General features: G+C 37.3%; 2 protein-coding genes across 3 annotated transcripts in view; one reads left to right on the top strand and one right to left on the bottom strand.

Moving 5' to 3' along the window:
* The window catches only part of GTF2F2 (general transcription factor IIF subunit 2), a 147,071-nt gene that overhangs the window by 54,461 nt on the left and 69,677 nt on the right, over positions 1-22,933 (bottom strand). The window contains exon 5 of the mRNA XM_077855623.1: positions 4,171-4,252. Within this exon, the coding sequence (XP_077711749.1) occupies positions 4,171-4,252 (82 nt within the window). The remainder of the gene's footprint in view (positions 1-4,170; positions 4,253-22,933) is intronic.
* Positions 1,516-21,108, top strand: KCTD4 (potassium channel tetramerization domain containing 4). 2 transcript variants are annotated; one of them, XM_077855621.1, is made up of 2 exons: positions 1,516-1,553; positions 19,480-21,108. In XM_077855621.1, the coding sequence occupies exon 2, from the start codon at positions 19,665-19,667 to the stop codon at positions 20,442-20,444; it is 780 nt and encodes a 259-aa protein (XP_077711747.1). In that variant the 5' UTR covers positions 1,516-1,553; positions 19,480-19,664; the 3' UTR covers positions 20,445-21,108. The 2 variants fall into 2 exon arrangements, with proteins under 2 accessions (XP_077711747.1, XP_077711746.1); XM_077855620.1 differs by lacking the exon at positions 1,516-1,553 and adding an exon at positions 9,339-9,562.

The following is a 22,933-nucleotide window of genomic DNA, read 5'->3' as shown; positions in this document are numbered from 1 at the left end:
TTATTTTATAATTGTGATTAATGTACTCATCAGTACTCTTCTTGCAGATTAAGTACTTTCTGCTTTTTTCAGTTTTAATGTAAGCTGCCAACCAGGATTTACATTAAAATTAACATGGGAACTCTAAGGCCTCTCAACCCCTCTCCATCAGTGTTACCCATCAGTCTGAGGATTCGTAACAGAAGTGCACTCAGGCCACAACACAAGAACCACCACCATCAGTCTGGTCCTAGAGAAATCCCCTATCCCACAACCATTTAAAGTAAGAGATGGGTTCATTAAGTTCCATCGACTACCTCCAAATATCCTCAGAACCTAGTCTTTCATTTCCTTCTGACTAGAACTACTGTGTTTAGCCATTTAGACATTTTGTACCTGGGTTATTATGACAGCCTCTAGCTTCCCTCCCTGCTTTCAGTCTTACATTATGGCCAGAATGAACTCTACAAACACAAATCCCTTTGTTTTCCATACAGCTTAGAATTTTTCAGTACCTCCCTAATGGTCAAAGCACAAATTTCAAATTTCTTATCAAGGCATTATAAGACTTTTTAACAGATAATTTAGCAAGAATATAAAGGTCTTTAATATTTTAAGCCATCTCTCCTGCCATTTACTCACACAACAAATACTAACCACTTACTACATCTACATGTCATGAACTATTCTTTTTTTTTTTTTAAAGATTTATTTGATAGAGAGAGCACTCACATGAGTGGGGGTGGGGGTGGGAAGGGCAGAGTTGAGAGGGAGAAGCAGACTCCCCACTGAGTAGGGAGCCAGACTCGGAGTTCATCCCAGGACCCTGAGATCATGACGAGAGCCAAAGGTAGATGCTTAACTGACTGAGACACCTGAGGTGCCCATCACAAACTATTCTAAGCATTTGGGTGTGTGTGTGTGTGTGTGTGTGTGTGTTTAAGTGAACAAAACAGATGATTGTGTGCATGTGCATGCACACACAGACATACCACCAAAGAACCAACTATGGATGTTTAAAAACTACATTAGGGCAAAGTTGGCAATAAATGTAAGTAAATTATATAGTATATTAGGAGGGATATGTCTATAAGAAAATACAAATATAGAAAGAAGTAAGTTGGCCAGGGTAGGCCTATTGGAAAAGTAGAATCTGAGGCAAAGGAGTGAAGAGGCAAGGAGTGAACCATGCAGTTATCTGCAGAAAGGATGTTTCACCTGGAAAAGAAAATCTGGTGTAAAGGCCCTAATATGGAAGTGTCTAGAGTGCTCATGACTGTTAGATCAGGGTGGTTAAAGCAGAGTAAGTGAAGGGGAGCAAGAGGAGCAGAGGTAAGGATGGGGAGAAGTGGGAAGGAGTAGGAGAGTGATCATGTAGATTCCTGCAGAGAACTGTAAGGACTCGAATTTTACTGTGAGTAATACAGGAAGCATTGCAAGTGACCTGTGAACAGAGGAATGGCATGACTTGACAGATTTTAGAAGAACTGCTCTGGCTACTGTGCTGCCAGTAGACTACAGTGGAGCACGGACAGAAGCAGGAATGCTGCTAGGAGGCTACTGCAGTGATTGAGGTGAGACGGAAGGGCAGATCATATGGGTGGTGCGAAATGGTCTGACTGTAGATGTGTAATATTTTGAAGATACAGTCAATATGAGTTTTCTGACATACTGGATGTAGGGTGTGAGAGAGGACTCAAGAATGTAACCAGGATTTTTGGACTGAGAAAACAGGAGAACAGAGTTTGTACTAACTCAGATGAGAAAGACCACTGGTAGAGCAAGTTTGAGGGGAAAGTCTGGGAGAATAGTTTTTCATGTATCTAAAATGCTTATTGGACATTCAACCAAGGTATTTAGATATATAAGTTTGGAGCTCAAAACAGAGTTCTAGGCTGGAGCTTCTGTTTGTTCTACCTCAAACAAATGCTGCATTCCAGGCTTGCAGAGCTACACAGAGGTCCCCAATATCTTCCTCAAGCCTTTATGCATGCATATGAAACTCACAGAATTATCATCTCCTCAATCACCCTGTTTCCTGAAGTCACTTAAGTAACTGAAATATGTAATGACGGTATACTCAAAAGGCTAAACAATTTTTGTATCTTCTGTGAGAAAGTAGCCATTTCATTAACACAACAGGCAACCAGAAATCTTTAGAAACCTTTAGAGAAAATTAGGACCACAAAAATTTTAAAAAAAAAAAAAAAGATCTTGGCAAGCAGCTCAGCAACCAGATTTTGTATTTTCCAATTTAAGTAGTTATTTGAAAAAGTAAGTCTTCAAAAACACGCCTTGTATGATTGATTTTATAGGCTAAACACAAAGAGAGAAACCCCTCCTGCCCGTGTTCCAAAGTTATTTTCAGTTATAAAAAATTTTCATTTTGATTGTCATCCTTTTATTTGCCCTGGGGAGGCATTTAAATGAGAAGAATTATTGGACAAGAAAACAGTCTCTTTGTTTTGCTCCTGGGAGACACACTCTAATCTAATTGAGAAAGGGGGGAAATTAAAAAGATGATGCGACATCAGAGAGGATACAGCTCAAGCAGTCATTTTTTTTCTTTTTAAAAAAGATGTTTATTTATTTGAAAGAGAGTATGAGCATGGGGGTAGAGGGAGAGGGAGAGAGAATCTTTAGGCAGACTCCATGCTGACTGGGGAGCCTGACTCAGGGCTCAATCCCATGACCCTGGGGCCATGACCTGAGCCCAAATCAAGAGCTGCATGCCCAGGCACCCCTCAAGCAGCCACTTTTATCTGTGAGAACACTGATATCCAGAGAGGCTACTGAGACCATCTGAAGAATGTGTTCCCCATCATGAGCTCTGTCTAGCTATAATCCCCTAAAATATAAGTTCCACGAAGGCAGAGTGTTTTGTCTGTTTTGTCTGCTACTCTTTCACACAGTAAATGCTGACTGAATGAACAAATTTATAATTCTAAAGTACATGGGGTTGAAATACATTCAATATAAAGTATAAAACAAGGGGAGCCTGGCTGGCTTAGTCAATAGAGCATGAGACTCTTGATCTTAGGGCTATGAATTTAAGCCCCATAGGTGGTATAGAGTTACTTAAAATAAAAAAAAAAATTCAAAACACATTCTTTGGGGTTTAAAAAAAAAAACCAGCTCTTTGAAACTCATAAAATTTGGAGTATCAAGAATTTAAGATCATCATCTTCAAATATTAATTACAAAAGGTTAACCATGTACAACAGTCGGGAGAGGGAGGACCTTATGAGAAATCTCAAAGTAGAAAGTTTAGACAAAGTTCTCTGTAAATCAAGAGAAAAGGATGATATTCTAGCAACTAGCTTTATACTGTATAGTATTTTAGAAATGTTCATTATGGGAAAATTACAGCCTTTAAAAATAAAATAGTACAAATATCTTATTACATGTCTTTAGAGAATCAAGATCTATAAAGAGGACTAGAAAAAGAAGTATTAGAAGTTTGATTCCAGGTTATATTAAGAGAACAGCTTAAACATCCCAAATAAACTGCCCAGGTTCTCAAAGTTCCCTTGCCAAAGAAACTCTTACTTGGGTTTGTAGTTTGTTTGTTTTTAATTGAAGTATAACTGACATATTCGTTTCATGTATACAACATAATGACTTGAAACATACATACACTGCAAAATGATCACCACAATAAGTCTGGTTAATCTGTCACCACATTTACAATTTTCTTATTCTTATTGTGATGAGAACTTTTGAGAGCTTTTTTAAGATTTATTCATGAGATTTAAGATTTATTCATAAGATTTATTCATGAGATTTAAGATTTATTCATGAGAGACACACAGAGAGAGAGGCAGAGAGAAACAGGCTTCATGCAGGAAGCCTGATGTGGGACTCGATCCCGGGACTCCAGGATCATGCCCTGGGCCGAAGGCAGGCGCCAAACTGCTGAGCCCCCCAGGGATCCCGAGAGCTATTCTCTAAACGACTTTCAAATACATAAAACAATAATGTTAACTAGAGTCACCTACTGTACACTATATCCCCAAGACTTATTTATTTTATAGCTAGAAGTTTGTTCTTATTTTTAAAACCAAACAGCCTTTGAAGAAAAAACTTTCAACATAACTACTGTTTTCAGGCAGTTAATAAGCAATCTAATATATGTATTTCAAGCTCCCAAAGGAAATATCAGGTATTATTTTAAAGTTAAAAAACACCAACCTCTTTAATCGCATGTAGTTTTCACTGGCAGCAGGTCGGCATTCAGCTCTTTGTACCACAATTCCTTCCAATGAAAGTTTATCTTGAATGGAAAGAAAAAAATAATTGACAAATGTATTCAGAGATAACACTGATCATTTTCAAAATTTTACTTTGACATACTAACCACGGTAATAATGATTAGAATTAAACGTAATAATAAAAATCAATAATAGTAAAAAAACAAAAGGAATACTTGTAAGTTTACAGTAGCATCATTAGTCAGAATAGAAAAAAAGCTTACTCCTGGCTAGTAAAAACTGAACTTGTCAGGCTTTGTTTACTGGGCTGTTGCAGCCCCTTGCCATTAACAACGGCAAGGTTGTTATAACTTTCTTTCTTAACTCTTTCTTTTTTTTTCTTTTTTTTTTTTTTAATTTATGATAGTCACAGAGAGAGAAAGAGAGAGAGGCAGAGACATAGGCAGAGAGAGAAGCAGGCTCCATGCACCGGGAGCCCGATGTGGGATTCGATCCCGGGTCTCCAGGATCGCGCCCTGGGCCAAAGGCAGGCGCCAAACCGCTGCGCCACCCCGGGATCCCTACTTAACTCTTTCTAAAGAGGGTGGCTAATGGAGCATAAAATCAAATTAAAGAAATTTGAAGGGTGTGGACGCTATATCATCTTTGGTAGAGAAGTAACTTCTGAAAACCCAGCTAGTCTAAACCGCTAAAATCAAAGATAATATATACATGTATGAGTGGGTATATGCAGATATATGTAAGCAAATAAAATTCTAGAATATACTGTGACTAAAATAGCTAGCCTAGAAAATACTGTACACTGGGCAGGTCATTGTCTAGGCTATACTTTGTACCAGCTTTGCTTGCCAGTTGCTCTGACTTCTATTTTCTAGCAATTTATTAACCTGAGTGTGTCCAAATTAGAGCTTTAACTGCTATGGATACTTGTCCAAACAGAAGGGCAATTTTTCCTACCATTAGTAAGAAATGTTATGGTGACCGTGACACAAAATTCCAGAGAAACCATAAAGGTGCATTTACTACATGACTATTAGGCACCAAACACTGTGGTAAAGTCACTTTACAGACCTTATTTTGATAGTACATATAGGACTATCCCATGATGGCACCAGCTCTCCTACAGTCTGGAACTGTAGAATTATGATTAGGAAGCTATGGTTCAGGGATGCCTGGGTGGCTCAGCGGTTTAGCGCCTGCCTTTAGCCCAGAGGTGTGATCCTGGAGTCTCGGGATTGAGTCCGGCATCAGGCTCCCTGCATGGAGCCTGCTTCTCCCTCTGCCTATGTCTTTGTCTCTCTCTGTGTGTCTCTCAATGAATAAATAAAAACTTAAAAAAAAAAAAAAAAAGGATGCTATGGTTCAGTCTTAATTCCATGAGAATTCACCCAGGTTTTGAAGAGATTCAGGAAAATCCCTTGGCTCATCAGCAATGTATTTATGATTCATCTCTTTAGGGTAAATGACTTCATGCATTCCCTTAACATTAACTAAGTGCCTACTACATAAACGGCACCATCTATCTAAGCATTTGGAATCAAAGATGAGTAAGACATGGCAGCACTCTTTTTAAGAAGCATACAGTTTGCAAGGGGGGAATAAGCGGGCCAAAATGTAGAGTGCAGATAGTATCATGCCCACATGATTTACGTTAGAAAATCTTCCTTATGGTGACTTTTCTTGATTTTTGTCTTCAAACTCCAGGAGACTCCTTATTGTAGCCTCTAACTGTGAATGCATGTGAAATCCAATAGTTTAGGAATCCCTCAACGCAACACATGCAACCAATCTCAAGTACAGGCTATTGGATGTCTGGAAAAAAGAATGATGAGAAGCATGCCTATCTTATACCAAAATGCAAAAAGGAAATAAAGCCATAATTATTTTATATTAGATTTAAAGGCCTAAAAATAATCTTAATTGATTTAGTAAGATTGGGATTAAAATTTGAATTTCTCAAATCTTATATTTGAGTTTGCCTTTTCACTGAAGCTGAAAGTTCTATCTAGAAAAGTTACTGTCATAACAATAGCAAGATTTGGGAAATTTCTACGTATAAAGTATCTTAAATGCATAAGAAAGTCCTCTAAAATCCTCATAAATTAATCCTTTTTAAAAAACAAAATAAACTTAGACTACCATACCATCCCTGAAAATAACTTACTTATGTATCCATGTGTTTTTTAATGTTGAATACTGAAAGAGCTATCTGTTAATAACATCTGTAAATGTTTCCCCACTTATATAAAGCAGTATCTACTTCAGGCAGAAAGGCTGAATTTAATTTTTAGTTAAAGGATTCTGCTATCAATGTTCTCCATAGAATACCTGAAAGAGTAAGAAGTATCCAAAGCATCTGCCCATATCAACTTGGCCACTACCCTCATCACTATTCTTCAATCAAGGTCACTCTTACAAAGCACTAAAATTCACTTCTCCAAACCATAATTTTCTGTCCATCATATCCCCTTTCCAAACATAAAATAGCTTTCCGATGCTTCTCAAGTGAAAGAAAAGTCTTAATCACCAGCAATGAATTTTCCCACTGATTGGCTGCTCTTAAATAACACATCTCTGTTAGCTCATTCCCGTTCTCCTTCTAAATAAATTTTAAAAAGCCAATTTACTTATGATAAAGTCTACTAAGCAAGACTTAAAACCTTCACACACTTTTTAGAGCCTCATAGGAAAATGTTTTCATGTTCTTTCCACTAACCATGCTTCTTTTCTTCTTCAAAAGTTGCCTAAGATTTCAGGGGGAAAATATTAAATACTGTATTATATTTTAAAGGCATTTGGGAAAGAAAATAAAGGCATTTGAAAGCACCCACTTGCACAGCACTGCTGTTTATTACAGATCATATTAATTAATACGGGAACCCTTACTTAAAACCAGTTTGTTGGTCCAGTTTAAAAGATCATAAATACTTGAAACACATCAGGAATAACAAAGATAAACAGAACATAGTTCCTGTCCTTAAGGAGTACAGAGTCTTGTGTGGCCATTCAAATAATTCTGTGACATATATCCTTAAAAACTATTGAGGCCCCCCAAAGAGCTTTTATGTGGGTTTTTATCTATTCCTATTTATCATATTAGATACTAATACTAAGAAACATTTAGAAAAACAGAACTGAAAAGGGCAGAAAGGCTTGGTATTATTATGAATACTGGTTTTGATTTTCACAGACCCCTGGAAAAGGTCTCAGGAATCCCTCTACCCAAAAGTTTTCAGATCACATTTTGAGAGCTGCTGGTCTAGTAGGAAGCTATGATAGATATATAAATCATTATAATACACCAGAATCACTTTTAATAGGCCTCCACTTACCCCACTTAGAGATTACCAATGCTTTTAAACACAGTGACAGATGTCCACAGCTTGCCCATAGTGGGTAGTTAGGTTCATCTCTAGTACTCCCACACACTTCTGCTCTAACTATATTAGAACTTGTTTATGCTAGTTTTACTGTTAGTAATTATGCAATTTGATTATATATTATATAATACCATCAATTATGAGTATGGGGGAAGGAGATGTTTCTATGAAAATCAGGTTTAATACTTTGGCAAGACAATATAAAAGTAAATTGCTTTAAAAAACTACTGTCAAAGTAGGTACTGGAGAGCTAACAGGAGACTAGAAGAGAAACATCAAAGTTTAAAAGGATTCTGCATTCATGTTGTTTCAGTGTTTAAATCCTTGCTCCTGGGCAGCCTGGGTGGCTCAGCAGTTTAGCACCGCCTTGAGCCCAGGGCGTGATCCTGGGGACCCTGCACAGAGCCTGCTTCTTCCTCTGCCTGTATCTCTGCCTCTCTCTTTCTCTCTCTCTGTGTCTCTCATGAATAAAAATAAAGTCTTAAAAAAAAAAAAAATCCTTGCTCCTTTCTAAGAAGCCATAATTGTAAGTCTATATTATGGGTTGAATTTTCCCAAGAAAGAGAAAGCAGACGCTCTGTCAGCATATTATACTGAAATCAAAGGCCTTATCCTACATGCATACTGGTAGCTAAGTGTACATTTTAACTCTTAAGGTAAAATGTTTAAGGCAGTAGGAATGCATGTTAAATCATTTTCTGATTCTCTACTTTTGAATTTACCTGACAGACTACTGATCCTTCTCTATGGGCTGTGGGACTCTACTGCACAAAGACGAAGTTTTTAAGGGTTATAGGTGACACACACAGAGTACTGAGATTAACACACACACACACACACATACATACATGCCCCCACACACAAAGAGGTAATGTTTAGCTAAGGACCAAGAGAAGCTATGATAAAGCAATGTTTGTGCTGGATCTGAAAAATAGAATTCAGACAGGGAGGAGCGGCAGAAGGACACTGAGGGTGATGAGAACAGAGCGAACAATAGCTTTGGTCTCCTCCCTCTCTCTCTCCATGTACATGTCCCCCTCTCTATGATACTCACACTAAGGGACCGGTACCAGAACTGGATTCTGGGAAATATTCTAGAATCTTTTCTAAATCTTCTCTCTCCACCACCTTTTTTGCTAGGTCCATTTTCTTACTGGTTTGTGTTACTTGTAACCAAAAGACTCAATGCGTATGAACACACATCATTGGCAATAGAATTTTTATCTATAGCCTATTACTTACTTGCAGAAAAAAACTGAGAAAAAATTTAAAGGGGAAGTATACAAAACATATACCATAAAAAATCTGAGATCTAGTTCCAATTCTCTTTCACTTAAAAAACTGACCTCCTAAAAAAAAAAAAAAAAAAACAAAAAACAAAAACTGACCTCCTCTTCCAACTGGAGATGTTTTTATTATTTCATTAAGTGTTTACTTTGTTTGTACTTATACTTTCTAAAAGATTTAGATATAATTAGATTTTCTTTGAGGAGAAATTAGAAACTGTTTCTTGGAACAACAACAACAACATAGTGTCCAGAAACTTCTGCTCTAAGCTAGACCTTCTTGCTCTTTATCTCAACTGAGATAAACTATGCTGAAGAACTCAAGAAAAATGACTGACAGGCACTTTTTTACACGTGATAAGGGCAAGCCTTGTTGAAACAAATTACAGTAATAAGCAGGCAGGGAGGGAGTTATTAGCACTGGCATGTAATTAATGATGGCAGGTATGTTAGGAAGATGTTAGGCATCAGGAAGTTACAGGCATTCTTTTCCAAGGCCACTCTGGATCCAGTTCAATGTGGAGGACTTTAAGAGCACTTCTGGCTCCAGTTAACACACAGATAAGTGGGCTATGACCAAGACTTTGGACTATTCCTTATGACTTTTGAAGCTACTCTCTTGATTCTATTTATATCACACCTGTTATCTATCATCTGGAAAAGGACTGAAGAAAAAACACTTCTAAAGAGCAGGTGAATCTAAGAGGTAAGCCATTTTTAATATTTCTACTAGTTTCCAATCTTTTCATTTAAAGTCTTTTCACGGAAATTTTTTGCCTGTGATTCACAGGGTAAGGCCTATCAATATATACTTAATATATATATACTTAACAAAGCAGTTAGGCAAACTTGCAATCTCTACATTATTAAGAGGGCGATCCTCATTCTATTCAAATTTGTGAATCGATGTTCTAATATCTACAAAAAAATTAGGAATTTAAGATCATGTCTAGTTTCAGTAAATCTACAGAGTTAAGAATTGATTATTCACCTCAAAAGTAACAAATGAGCAATCATATAAATATTCCCCAAAGTTACCTATTTATATAATGTTTTCATAAAATATTCAAATTACAAATATGCCTAATACACGAAATTCCCAATTCTAACCAAATCCTGAAGCCGTATTTTAAGGACTAGACTTAAGATTTAGAAAACATCTCAACTTCCTCACTTATAGTTCTACTCTTCAACTATGGACTGGAAGAAAGAAGCCTGTATGTACCTTCCTATACAAGGGACACTGTATTGCTGATCAAAAAAGTATCTGTCCATGACAAGAATGGCTGCCCAGGAGTAGGAAGAAAAGTTTTTGGCTAAAGTACAAAATCAAAGATGGAAGCCTTGGGGGACACATGGGTGGCTCAATTGATAAAACATCTGACTCTTGATTTCGGCTCAGGTTATGATCTCAGGGTCATGAGATCAAGCCATGTCGGGCTTGGTGCTCAGCGGGGAGTCTGCTTATGATTCTCTTCCTCTCCCTTCACCCTCCCCCATGCTTACTCACTCACATTCTCTAATAATAAATAAATAAATCTTAAAAAAAAAAAAAAAGAAAGAAAAGATGGAGGCCTTAAAGGCTCAAAGGAATGTGAACTGTTCTATCAGTCTACAGAAGCCATAACAGACTTTTTTTAAAGATTTTATTTATTCATGAGAGACACACAGAAGAGAGAGAGAGAGAATGAGAGAGAGAGGCAGAGACACAGGCAGAGAGAGAAGCAGGCTCCATGTAGGGAACCTGACGTGGGACTTGATCCTGGGTCTCCAGGATCACACCCTGGGCTGAAGGCAGCGCTAAACTACTGAGCCGGGATCCCTGGGTGGCGCAGCGGTTTGGCGCCTGCCTTTGGCCCAGGGTGCGATCCTGGAGACCCGGGATCGAATCCCACATCGGGCTCCCGGTGCATGGAGCCTGCTTCTCCCTCTGCCTGTGTCTCTGCATCTCTCTCTCTCTCTGTGACTATCATGAATAAATAAATAAAATCTTTAAAAAAAAAAAATAAATAAATAAACTACTGAGCCACCCAGGCTGTTCCGTAACAGACTTTTTTTTTTTTTTTTTTTTCCCGTAACAGACTTCTGATCAAAGAAATAACTTACTGAATGAGCTTCTTAAGAACAAATATTTTTCTGTTTTAATGTTTATAAAGCAAGTCCACAAGTTATTTATTGCTCCTCCTCTACTTCAGATTATGGTCTCCTTTATGATCATCATATAATTAGCCAACATAAAAACCTCTTTTAAAAAAATTATTTTTTTATTTATTCATGAGAGAGAGAGAGAGAGAGAGAGAGAGAGAGAGAGAGGCAGAGACATAGGTAGAGGGAGAAGGCTCTCTGCAGGAAGCCTGATGTGGGACTCGATCCCGGAACTCCAGGATCATGCCCTGAGCCAAAGGCAGACACAACTGCTGAGCCACACAGGCATCCCTAAAAACCTCTTGAATACATGACATTTTGTATAAACAGACATAATCTCTAATCTCAAAGTTGCTTTCAAGAATAAGAGGCTGGATAAAACTCAGAAATGAAATACAGCTTTATAAAAAAAACATGAAGTACTGTTGTGCTGTAATAATAAATGAAAAGGGGCAGGAAAATCCTAATACCATAAGTTTATTTTAGTTAGACCTTCATCAAAGGGTGCAATTCAGTTTTGGCTGCTGCACTTGAAATTAGAGATAATTTAAAAACAATAGCAAAAGTGATTAAATGGATTAAAAAAAAAAAAAAAACAAACAAAAACAAATCCTTCCAGGAAAGATTAAGTCTCCAACAGAACAGACTTTCACCATAATGCTCTATTATTATTAAATAGTACCAAACACTGTGCTGGATATGATGGGTGATACGAAGGAAGAAAAATACAAACTCTTACACTTAGAAAGACTGCAATATATAGTTGAGGAATAAAATATTAATGAAATACTTACAGATGATTCAAGGGCACATATTTTTAAATCAACTAAAATGATTCAAGTTTCATTAATTTCAGCTTCAGTAACTCCTGTTGTCTTCACTGTTTAATTGGTAATAGTAGTATGCCATATACTAGTTCGTTTTTTTTTTTTTTTTAAGATTTTATGTATTTATTCATGAGAGACACAGAAAGAAAGGCAAAGGCAAAGACACAGGCAGAGGGAGAAGCAGGCTCCCTGCAGGGAGCCCGATGCGGGACTCAATCCCCAGGACTCTGGGATCACGACCCAGACACTCAACAACTGAGCCCCCAAGGCATCCCTATTAGTTCAGTTCTTTATGAATTTCAAGATACTTTACTAGTTAAGTAAGTATCCTCACAACTACAGGCTAGAAATTATGTCCCCATCATTAAGAATTCCTCTGGGATAAGTTCCCTTTCCTGAACTCATCCATTTCCTTAATATGGTGGTTCTTCAACTCTGTTTGATCATTAGAATTACCTGGGGAGCTTTTTATGAACTACTAGGCCCAAAGCCTATTCTAACTGGCTTGTGAGGACAAGAGATGGTGGTATTTTTATGTTAGTAGATAATTCTAATATGCAGTACTCAGTGTTTAAATCTGCTGCCCTAATATTGTTCCTCACCCCCAGGCCCCCTTTCTTCTTTTTCTTGTATCTCTACTAATCTTATTTTCTGGTGATATGAAGGTAGTAGCTTACAAAACAGCTCAAATATTTCATCAACTCTAAGACAGCATCAACCATAATATACATTATTTTATATGCCACTAAGACTTAACACTGCTATGATTTTAAGACCTACTCTGATTTCAGAAATGCTGGTTGTGAAAAAATGTGCAACATGAAAGAGTTCTCCATCCCTAATTTACGATCACTATACTCTCTAAGAAACTGCACTTGCTCAAATGAACCATCATATCCGATAGGCCTGCTGTTCAGGTCCCCTTCTCTTTCCTCCACACCATCTAATCAATAAAGACACAAGAGAATCTAAAGAGGATAACAGAAGGAATAGTGAGTGGTAGGGGACAGCATTTAGGAGCAGAGAATTTTTTGGTCATAGACTGCTTTTTCTTTTTTTACAGATTTATTTATTTATTTATTTATTTGAGAGAGAGAGCATGCACAAGCAGGGGGAAAGGGTAGAGAAAGAGAGACAGAATCTTCAGCAGACTCCCCACTGAGCGAGGAGCATGATGTGGGGCTCCATCTCTTGATCATGAGATCATGACCTGAATCGAAATCAAGAGTCGAATGCTTAACTGACTGAGCCACCCAAGTGCCTCTGGTCACTGATTTCATAATAATATTACCTTTACAAGTTTTCAAAGTAATGTCCCTCATTTTGAGATTGTAGAGATTTTAAAAATATCTTCTTCCTAAAGAGAAGGCAAAATTGCATTTTGCCAAATAGCACTATGAAAATGAGTTCTATACAATAATATAATTTCAATGTTCATTTGATGGCTCATGAAAGTGCTTTGCTCATCTGGTTACAATAGAATTTTCCAGTGAATAATAATGCATAGGCTACACTTCAAAAAAGATAAAATTCATTTTAAAAACTTAAATGACTTCTGCTTATGTAATTATAAAACACTGCTTTCCCTGAAATACCCATCTTCCATATTTAAAATATGAATTAATATGATTTGTAAATTGTTTTTAGAGTCATCTCCATAATTAATAAAAAGCAAAGAAATGTGGAATGGAATTTTGCTTCAAGTTCTCATTTAATCTGTCATTTTTATTTGTGCTCCTTTTAATACATAGTGCTTTATTCTTTTCTATAATTCTCAAATGAGTTTTGCCAATATGGGAAAGATTCCCAGGCTTCTCTCAAGACTCAGTTCAAGCTTTCAATACAAAACATTCACAAATTTATTCATCTGACTAGAATTACCCATCCACATCACCTTCCTGCCAGAGGTTTATCCAGTGAGCCCTAGAAGGATTCATGCACTCTGCTTAGTTGGTTAGATACTGTGGCCAATCAACTCCATAAGGTAAAAAAAAAAAAAAAAAAAAAAAAACTCCATAAGGTAGGAGAGGTAGCATTTGTGTTAATACAATCCCAGTGCCAGACGACATCTAATGCAGATGATTTTATATTTCAAAACTAAACTTCCGGCATCAGAACAGAATTAGATTAACATGGAAAAATTCTTGATTCTTAAAGTGTTAATACATTACAGTAAAAATTTTTTAATTTTCAATTAACTTTTTTTTTAAACACAGAGACTAAAGTAAAATGGTCATAGCTGAATATCAAAATAAATGTTTCTCCTATTAAATGCTATTTATAGGAGGCTAGGAAGAAGAGGTAAGGCACACATGAAAAAAGAGAAGCTTAGCTTATGAAAGCCATAGTTCAAGGCAAGAAGGCATCAGAGGACATGAAAGTAAGACGGCCAAGGGATTGCCAGATTTTGGAACATGAACAGATAAAGCTATCATCATGGAGTCAGGTAGGTGGGCATCAAATTCAAGTGGGACAGAAAGACACAGATCAATAAGCTTGAAAAAATAGGGGGAAATCTAAGGCAGAGACAGAGTGCCAGATTTAATAAGAAATTGACAGCAGTTGCACTAACTATAGTTACTTTTACTTTCTTTCTGAGGTAATGGGAACTAAATTTTTTTAAAAGGCAGAAAACACAGAGGTAAAATCAACCAAAAAGATCTGGTATAGGTGGAGACAGAAGCACAATGTTATTTTATTTTATTTTTTTAAAGATTTTACTTATTTATGAGAGAAAGAGAGAACATAAGTGGGGGGAAGAGCAGAGGGAGAGGGAGAAGCAGACTCCCTTGCTGAGCAGGGAACCCCATGCAGGGCTCAATCCTAAGACTCAGAGATCATGACCTGAGCCAAAGGCAGGTGCTTAACTGACTGAGCCACCTAGGCACCCCCAATGTCCTTACTTTATTTTTTTTAAAGATTTTATTTATTCATTCATGAGAGGTACAGAGAGAGAGAGAGAGAGAGAGAGATAGACATAGACAGAGAAGCAGGCTCCTCGTGGGGAACCGGATGCGGAACTTGATCCCCGGACCCGGGATCACGCCCTGAGACGAAGGCAGACACTCAACCACTGAGCCACCCAGGCGTCCTAAGCAATGTTTTTTTTTTTTTTTTAATATTTTTTTTTCAATTTTTATTTATTTATGATAGTCACAGAGAGAGAGAGAGAGGCAGAGACACAGGCCGAGGGAGAAGCAGGCTCCATGCACCGTGAGCCCGATGTGGGATTCGATCCCGGGTCTCCAGGATCGCACCCTGGGCCAAAGGCAGGCGCCAAACCGCTGCGCCACCCAGGGATCCCCCTAAGCAATGTTCTTATTTTAAAGGCAGCTCCTAAGACTTTCCTTAAAAAGGAGTATTTGAATTTCATGGAGGAGAGATATATTGAGCTTGGGGGGTGGGGGGGGGATTATAAAATTTTGTATCTTCCAACCAAGAAAGATACCTTCTTGGTGAGGTTCTACTTCCTTCCATGGCATATAAATGGAGCAAGCATACATTATGATGACATCCTGTGTCAATCATGGCAATGACAATGACCTCATTTTCCACCAGGAGCTGGTAGATAAGATGGAAACTCCTCCCACTGGCCTGGAATAAGTCCTGTCTAAAGCAGGTAGTGAAGGATTAGCATCATCATATTAGTGGAAGGTTTTGCTAGAATATAATTAGGCACTGGGCCTAACGGATATACTTACACCAAAAACCTAATAGTGGTACTGTTTAAATCCTCAAAGTTGGCTAAAGGTCTCTTTTATATGTGTGATTACTGATGTTTAAGATAGAGATGCTGTAACTCTAATAAAGGTCTGGGATACTAAGTAGAAAACAGGGGCCTAGCTTTATTTATTTTTTTTTTTTTTAGGGCCCTAGCTTTAAAAACAAAACAAAACACACCAACCTTCTGCCTACAAAGGAGACCTGCCTACAAAGGAGACAAAAATCCTCACGTCTAGTGATCAAGTGGATCTAAGGATGCTAATTTTTGACATGTGGATTAAGCCTTTTGTTAAAACCATTGAACTGATTAAGTGCAGTCTGTAACTACAGTTTATATCTGCAGCAAGGTGGAGAAAGATAATCATACCATGTTTCGCTTGGCATAGGTAATTAAGCACCATTTTTATAATTTTAGAGCTGTGTGGACCTGATTGACAATATCCAGGACAAGCTTTCCCCACCCTCCACCCACCCAAGCAGGCAAATACAAACCTAGAATAGAATAGAAAAAAGAAAACAGCCTAGCTTTCTCGTAAGGGGCAGGTGTTCCACAATAGGTAGCAATGATCAACAACCCCCTGCAACTTCTGTCAGATGCAATCATATTACTTTAAAGGGGATAATGTGGAAAAACAAGGATAAAATGCGGCCTACTGGGAGCCATTTTTCTTTTTTAAGACTGCAAGTTGGAGGCAGAGGGACACAAAAGAAAAGTGCTATGGATTCATATCAACTTCTAGTCAACACTAAGACAAAGCCTTTGTTACACTATTGTTGCCAGGCCACAGGGGGCAAACAAATCATACATGTCAGGTGTGCAGAAGCCAAGAACACCAGAGTGAAGCCTAGAGTAAAAAAAGGTGCGATCGAGGGTCAGAGGCCACACTGGGGAGGTTCAGAGTCTGTCAAGGAAGCCAGCAGAAACAAAGAACATGCATCAATGGTCTTAAAGACCAGGCAGCAGAAGCCAGAAGTGAGTTAGCAAATTTAAGGCAGCTCTGGAGTAATTACTGAAGAGGCAGCAGTCCAACCTGCAGTAGCCCTGCCTTACCTTCCCATCTTGGGAAAGCCCATCTTCCAGCAGCACTAGCTTTATTTCCCCACGAAGGCATCCACAAATGGGCCAAACAGGGTGTAAGGAAGAAGGTCTAGTATTACACCGTATTCTACTACATCACTTGATTTAAACATACAAACCTCCAGTTCCACCACCATACTACAGTCATATGTTCTATTGATTCTGACATTCCATAAAGTTCATTTAAAGAGGATAAGAGGGATCCCTGGGTGGCGCAGCGGTTTGGCGCCTGCCTTTGGCCCAGGGCGCGATCCTGGAGACCCAGGATCGAATCCCACATCGGGCTCCTGGTGCATGGAGCCTGCTTCTCCCTCTGCCTATGTCTCTGCCTCTCTCTCTCTCTCTCTGTGACTATCATAAATAAAAAAAAATAAAAATAAAAATAAAGAGGATAAGATCGGGATGCCTGGGTGGCTCAGTGATTGAGCATCTGCCTTTGGCTCAGGGTGTGATCCGGGATTGAGTTCCACATCGGGCTCCTTGCAGGGAGCCTGCTTCTCCTTCAGCCTGTGTCTCTGCCTCTCTCTCTCTCACTCTGTCTCTCATGAATGAATGAATGGATGAATGAATGAATGAATGAATAAATAAATATCTGTTTTAAAAAATAAAGACAAGATCTATCAATGACACTTTTATGCCTTTGTTGATTCTGCTTATAACATGATACAGTGACTATAAACATATGAATCCCATGCATTTCCAAAGCCATACCAAAAAAATATATTTGATAGCTCTTAAAAAGTCAGATCCACAGAAAAAGACTTGATTCTAAAACAACAAAATCAACACACACATGAAATCGTTAAAATATAAGCATCAACTCTTCTTAAAAGGGATCCCTGGGTGGCGCAGCGGTTTGGCGCCTGCCTTTGGCCCAGGGTGTGATCCTGGAGACCCGGGATCGAATCCCACATCGGGCTCCTGGTGCATGGAGCCTGCTTCTCTCTCTGCCTGTGTCTCTGTCTCTCTCTCTGTGTGTGTAACTATCATAAATAAAAAGATTTAAAAAAAAAAAAAACTCTTCTTAAAAGATGCAGGACTGAGAGAAAGGTTTAGTTCAAGTGTGGGCTTACCTCTAATAAGCTGCAAAGTTCTAGATAAAACACTAAATAAAAACTCTCTACAATGCTGGGCACCTGGGTGGCTCAGTGGTTGAGCATCTGCCTTTGGTTCAGGGCATGATCCCGGCGTCCTGGGATCGAGTTCTGCATCGGGCTCCCCTCAGGGAACCTGCTTCTCCCTCTGCCTGTGTCTCTGCCCCTCTCTCTGTGTCTCTCATGAATAAATAAATAAAATCTTAAAAAAAAATAAAAACTCTCTAGAATGTAATTTTATTTTTGGTAAAATGAGGAGGTTGAATTTTATGGTTTCTAAGCAAAAACTCAGCTCTAAAAATGTTTATGCATTAGATTTCTAATCTTTTGACAATCTCAGTGATTAATGTTACCTGTCATAATTAAGGATATAATTCTTTATATCTGAAGAAAACCTAACATTGTTTAGAGAAAATACAAGATAAGCATTTTAAGAAGACTCCACTCCAATACTTCCACTAACATACAGTTGAGTAATTTAAAAATACCTTTAATATAAGAGAAGTCAATTTAATATTAAATCTAATTCTGAGAATAATGTAGTTCCTCAGAAAAATTTAGCAGATAGACCAGTCAAATAATAGTGTACTGGGGAGAATGTTCACATTTCTTACCACTGGGCCTTTAAACTCTAGAAATTAAAGCTTAGATCTCTGAAATGCTTTGGAAGGCAAGTTACAAGGGAAGGAGGAAAAAAAAAAACAAAAACAAACAAACAAAAAAAAGGGGAAAAACACCAGATTCAACACTGTGCCAGTTCCCAAGTTAAAAAAAAGAAAAGAAAAGAAAAGAAAAGAAAAGAAAGAAAAGAAAAGAAAAGAAAAGAAAAGAAAAGAAAAGAAAAGAAAAGAAAAGGAAAGAAAAGGAAAGAAAAGAAAAGAAAAGAAAGCTGTCTGGCCCTTATGAGCACGGGGGGGGGGGGGGGGGGGACAATCCAATAACAATTTAAAAAACAGTGAAATTTACCATGACACTATTTTATAGCAATTATTCTTAATCTTTTATCTTTGGAAACACATGCATGCGTGTGTGAATGCGCACGCGCGCACACAGTTATAGTATTTTCTACAGCAGCCCAAGTCTTTGTTCAGCACTGGTGCAGGTTTAGGGTAAAACAAGCTTATGAATTTTCCATAGGAAATCTTTACCAAAATGAAATGTAAATGACTACTGAGAAGCCTGTATATTTGATGTTTTACCTTTAGGATAAAAAATAAAATAATAGAACCTTTGGTTAAAGGGCATTAAGAAAATTTCTTCTCACATGTTAAAAATCCCTAAATCAGAATCATACGCAAACTCAATTAAATTCAAGTGCAATGTCACAAATAACAGATTTAAACATTCTCATGTGGGTCTCTAAAAGGACTACACCACTGTGAAATGTGTGACTTTTTATAGGAGAAAAGATTCGATCCACCTACATCCTTTCTCTTTAGGTCCTGCTTATGATTTATTTTTTAAAAAATGGTATTAATTTAATATACATTACTCTCTAAAAGCTAACAATATTATTCAATATTAAGCCTGCCTGATTGAGCAATAACCTAAAAGACATTTAGAAATGGAGACACACTCAAACTTAGCTGGAGAATTAAACATTTGTAATTGCTTAACTGCTAAGAGGAAATTCAATTTATTTTGTGTAACTTTTATTACTTAAAAGGCTATACATGAAAATCTTTAAACAACGAATTCCTTCCCCGACACAGTTAAATGCAAATTATCCTCTTTTTTTTTCCCCATCTTACTCCAGAAAGCTCCCGCACACATAGCTGATACGCCACCTACTGCAAAACCGAGCTGACGGAGCAGGCGATGCTGCCAGCATTTCCATTCCATCACCAGGCTGGGCTGAATAAAGGCGTGCTTGTGTGGTAGTGTTTCTTTTTTAAAAAATCTCAAAGCCAAGAAGAACAGGCTGAAATAGCATTTTCAAAAATGGAGCGTAAAATAAACAGAAGAGAAAAAGAAAAGGAGTATGAAGGGAAACACAACAGCTTGGAAGATGCTGACCAAGGAAAGAACTGCAAATCCACACTGATGACCCTCAACGTTGGTGGATATTTATACATTACTCAAAAACAAACACTGACCAAGTACCCAGACACTTTCCTTGAAGGTATAGTAAATGGAAAAATCCTCTGCCCGTTTGATGCTGATGGTCATTATTTCATAGACAGGGATGGACTCCTCTTCAGGCATGTCCTAAACTTCCTACGAAATGGAGAACTTCTACTGCCTGAAGGGTTTCGAGAAAATCAACTTCTTGCACAAGAAGCAGAATTCTTTCAGCTCAAGGGACTGGCGGAGGAAGTGAAATCCAGGTGGGAAAAAGAACAGCTAACACCCAGAGAGACTACTTTCTTGGAAATAACAGATAACCACGATCGCTCACAAGGACTGAGAATTTTCTGTAATGCTCCTGATTTCATATCAAAAATAAAATCTCGCATTGTTCTGGTGTCCAAAAGCAGGCTGGATGGATTTCCAGAGGAGTTTTCAATATCATCAAATATCATTCAATTTAAATACTTCATAAAGTCTGAAAATGGCACTCGACTTGTACTAAAGGAAGACAACACCTTTGTCTGTACCCTGGAAACTCTTAAGTTTGAGGCTATAATGATGGCCTTAAAGTGTGGTTTTAGACTGCTGACCAGCCTGGATTGTTCCAAAGGGTCAATCGTTCACAGCGATGCACTTCATTTTATCAAGTAATTACTTGTGTCACGAACAAAGGCAACAAGCATGCAGCCAGCAAGCTTCGGAAAACCACAGCATCAAAGGCATCCCAAATAACGTGCGTCGGGCCAGCTCTGTACTCAGAGCCCTGCTGCTAATCAATTACTGTGAGCTAACGGTATGTAAATTCTATCGCTAAAGATGTCCTTCTCAAGGGTGTTCCAGCTGACCAGACTCATATACTTAAAATGAAAACAATGATGTTCTATATATTGTAAATAAAGACTGAATGCTTTTGCTATTTGTTTATTTCTCCTGAAGCTATCTTTCAATCAGAATGTCTTGGGTACTTGCACAATGAACAAGCATGTACATTATCTGTCATTCATTTAAGTAAATGGTAATAAAATATGTTAAGGGGCTGTAAGATTTAATCCTTTCTACAAAACTACAGAGAAACTGAACTGGTAAAAATTAACTACTGAGAGCAAAAAAGATGTGCAGATGTACTAAGACAGAGCTATAGTGAAACCAAATGTAATTGTAAGAAGGTATTAAAGTTATTGATTTAATTTTAACAGCAGGCACCAAAAGCTTATTCACAGTTCCTGTATTTCATGCTAGAATTATAGCTGAATTGACATCTTGCTGAACATTCCTAGAAAACTGCTTGATGACAATAAAAAATAAATAAAAAGCACTATTAGCTTCTTTGCTTGTATTAATAATGATAATAAAAAGTTACATGTGTCACTTTCAAAACAAAGAGTACCACTTGATGATTTCACACAGTATTTATGCATTAATGTAGTCAACTGGCAGGCTATAGTAACCCTGGCTGGTCTTGCAAGTGACAAAAATCAGCAAATTCCTTTCTTTGCAGGCTGAGCTACAACACAGCATGGATAACTTAGCCCTAACATATTATGTGGTATCAAAATAATAAAGGAGTTCATTTTCAGAACCATCCTAAGTATCTATTCATTTTTCAAGCTCAAAAATATTACATGAGCGTCACTAAACATTATTCTTAATGAAGAACTGTATTCTTTTCACTATCTATTTTGATGCTAAATCTCAAATTCACTGAGTTAATTTCTTTAACCTCATGCTAAACAGGAAGTTATTTTTAAATTTTTTGTGTGTGAGTAAACGGATAGAAGTTTATTAAGTAAAGATACAGAGAAAGCTCTCAGAGGTGAGTCCTGACAGGGTTGCCCAGGAAGTTATTTTTTTAAATTAAGTTTTATATATGGCTGTCTCAATGAAATAATGCAGAAACTTAGCTCTAAACTGAGTGCATTTTTTTCTTCCCAGAGAATAGCTAAATAATTTCTATGCCTCTCATTTTCTTTAGCTTCTAAGAACAAATTATTTCTTAAATTTGTTCCTTTAAAATTTAACAATTAAGACAGGTAACTAAATCTTAATTTTAACAAACTTCCACAAAAGATTTCTGAAAAATCCTGAGGTTAAATTAGCATATATGTCAAAAATTTGCTTACACATAAAAACTTAGAATTAGTAGCAAAGCTAATATTCATTCCCAGAACTCTGACTTCCACCTACAAAATCAAAAATAATGCGAAAGTTGGCTGTACATACTAAATATTTTTAAATCTATTTTACAAAAAAGTTTTTAAAAATCCATATAAAAAAATCCATATCAACCACACAATCTTTTATGTATAACAAGAGAAAAAATGTTTCTAATAAAATATCAAATTATCTCTTATGTACTTTAACATGGCTTAATCAGGATTTAAAGGAACTATGAAGATAAAAAATATAAGAAATCTATTTTAAAGCAGTTCACTATAATTGAACTGTTTACATACCTCTCGAGCTTATGAGCTGACTTTTCCTTCGCATTTGGACTTTGGTAATGAAAAAAATGATAGTGATTTAATGTCAAAGCAAGATTTTCTCTACCAAGATTTCATTACAGATAATGAAAATAGCCCTGACATATCTTCTTTCAGGAGGTATCACTGAACAAACCTTAGAAGTAGTCTAAGTTTTTGTATGAATTCACAAAAAGAGAATTTAACTGCCATAACAAATTACTACCGATGAAAGCCACTACTTAAAGGAATCTATCATTCATTTGATGTAGGTCTCTCTAAAAAAAAAAAAAAAAAAAAAAAAAAAAAATCATTATCTGGATGCATTTATTTCATCTTCGAATGCTTAACAGATCATAATATTCTAAAACAATTTATTAATCTAGAAGGATATTTGACTATGACATTAATTACTCTTGTATAACTTTTTATAAGTGTATCTTTTTAAATTCAGTCAGTTGCACTATTCAGTTAGTTGCATAAATACTGTGTTGTAAGTATATAGAAAATATCATTTTCAATTTTCCCGTTTCTTAGAATATTTAGAAATACTTTCCATTTAAAAAAAACGCAAGGGGCGCCTGGGTGGCTCAGCCAGTTGAGCGTCTGCCGTTAGCTTGGGTCATGATCCCAGGGTCCTGGGTTTGAGCCCCACATCGGGCTCCCTGCTCAGAGGGGAGC

This window comes from Canis aureus, chromosome 17, assembly GCF_053574225.1.
Source record: "Canis aureus isolate CA01 chromosome 17, VMU_Caureus_v.1.0, whole genome shotgun sequence".
NCBI lineage: Eukaryota > Metazoa > Chordata > Mammalia > Carnivora > Canidae > Canis > Canis aureus.
This window is presented reverse-complemented; position numbering and strand designations above follow the sequence as displayed.

What these genes read in the sequence shown, in the direction of transcription:
- KCTD4 (XM_077855621.1), top strand. Translation starts at nt 19,665, where the DNA reads ATGGAGCGTAAAATAAACAGAAGAGAAAAAGAAAAGGAGTATGAAGGG.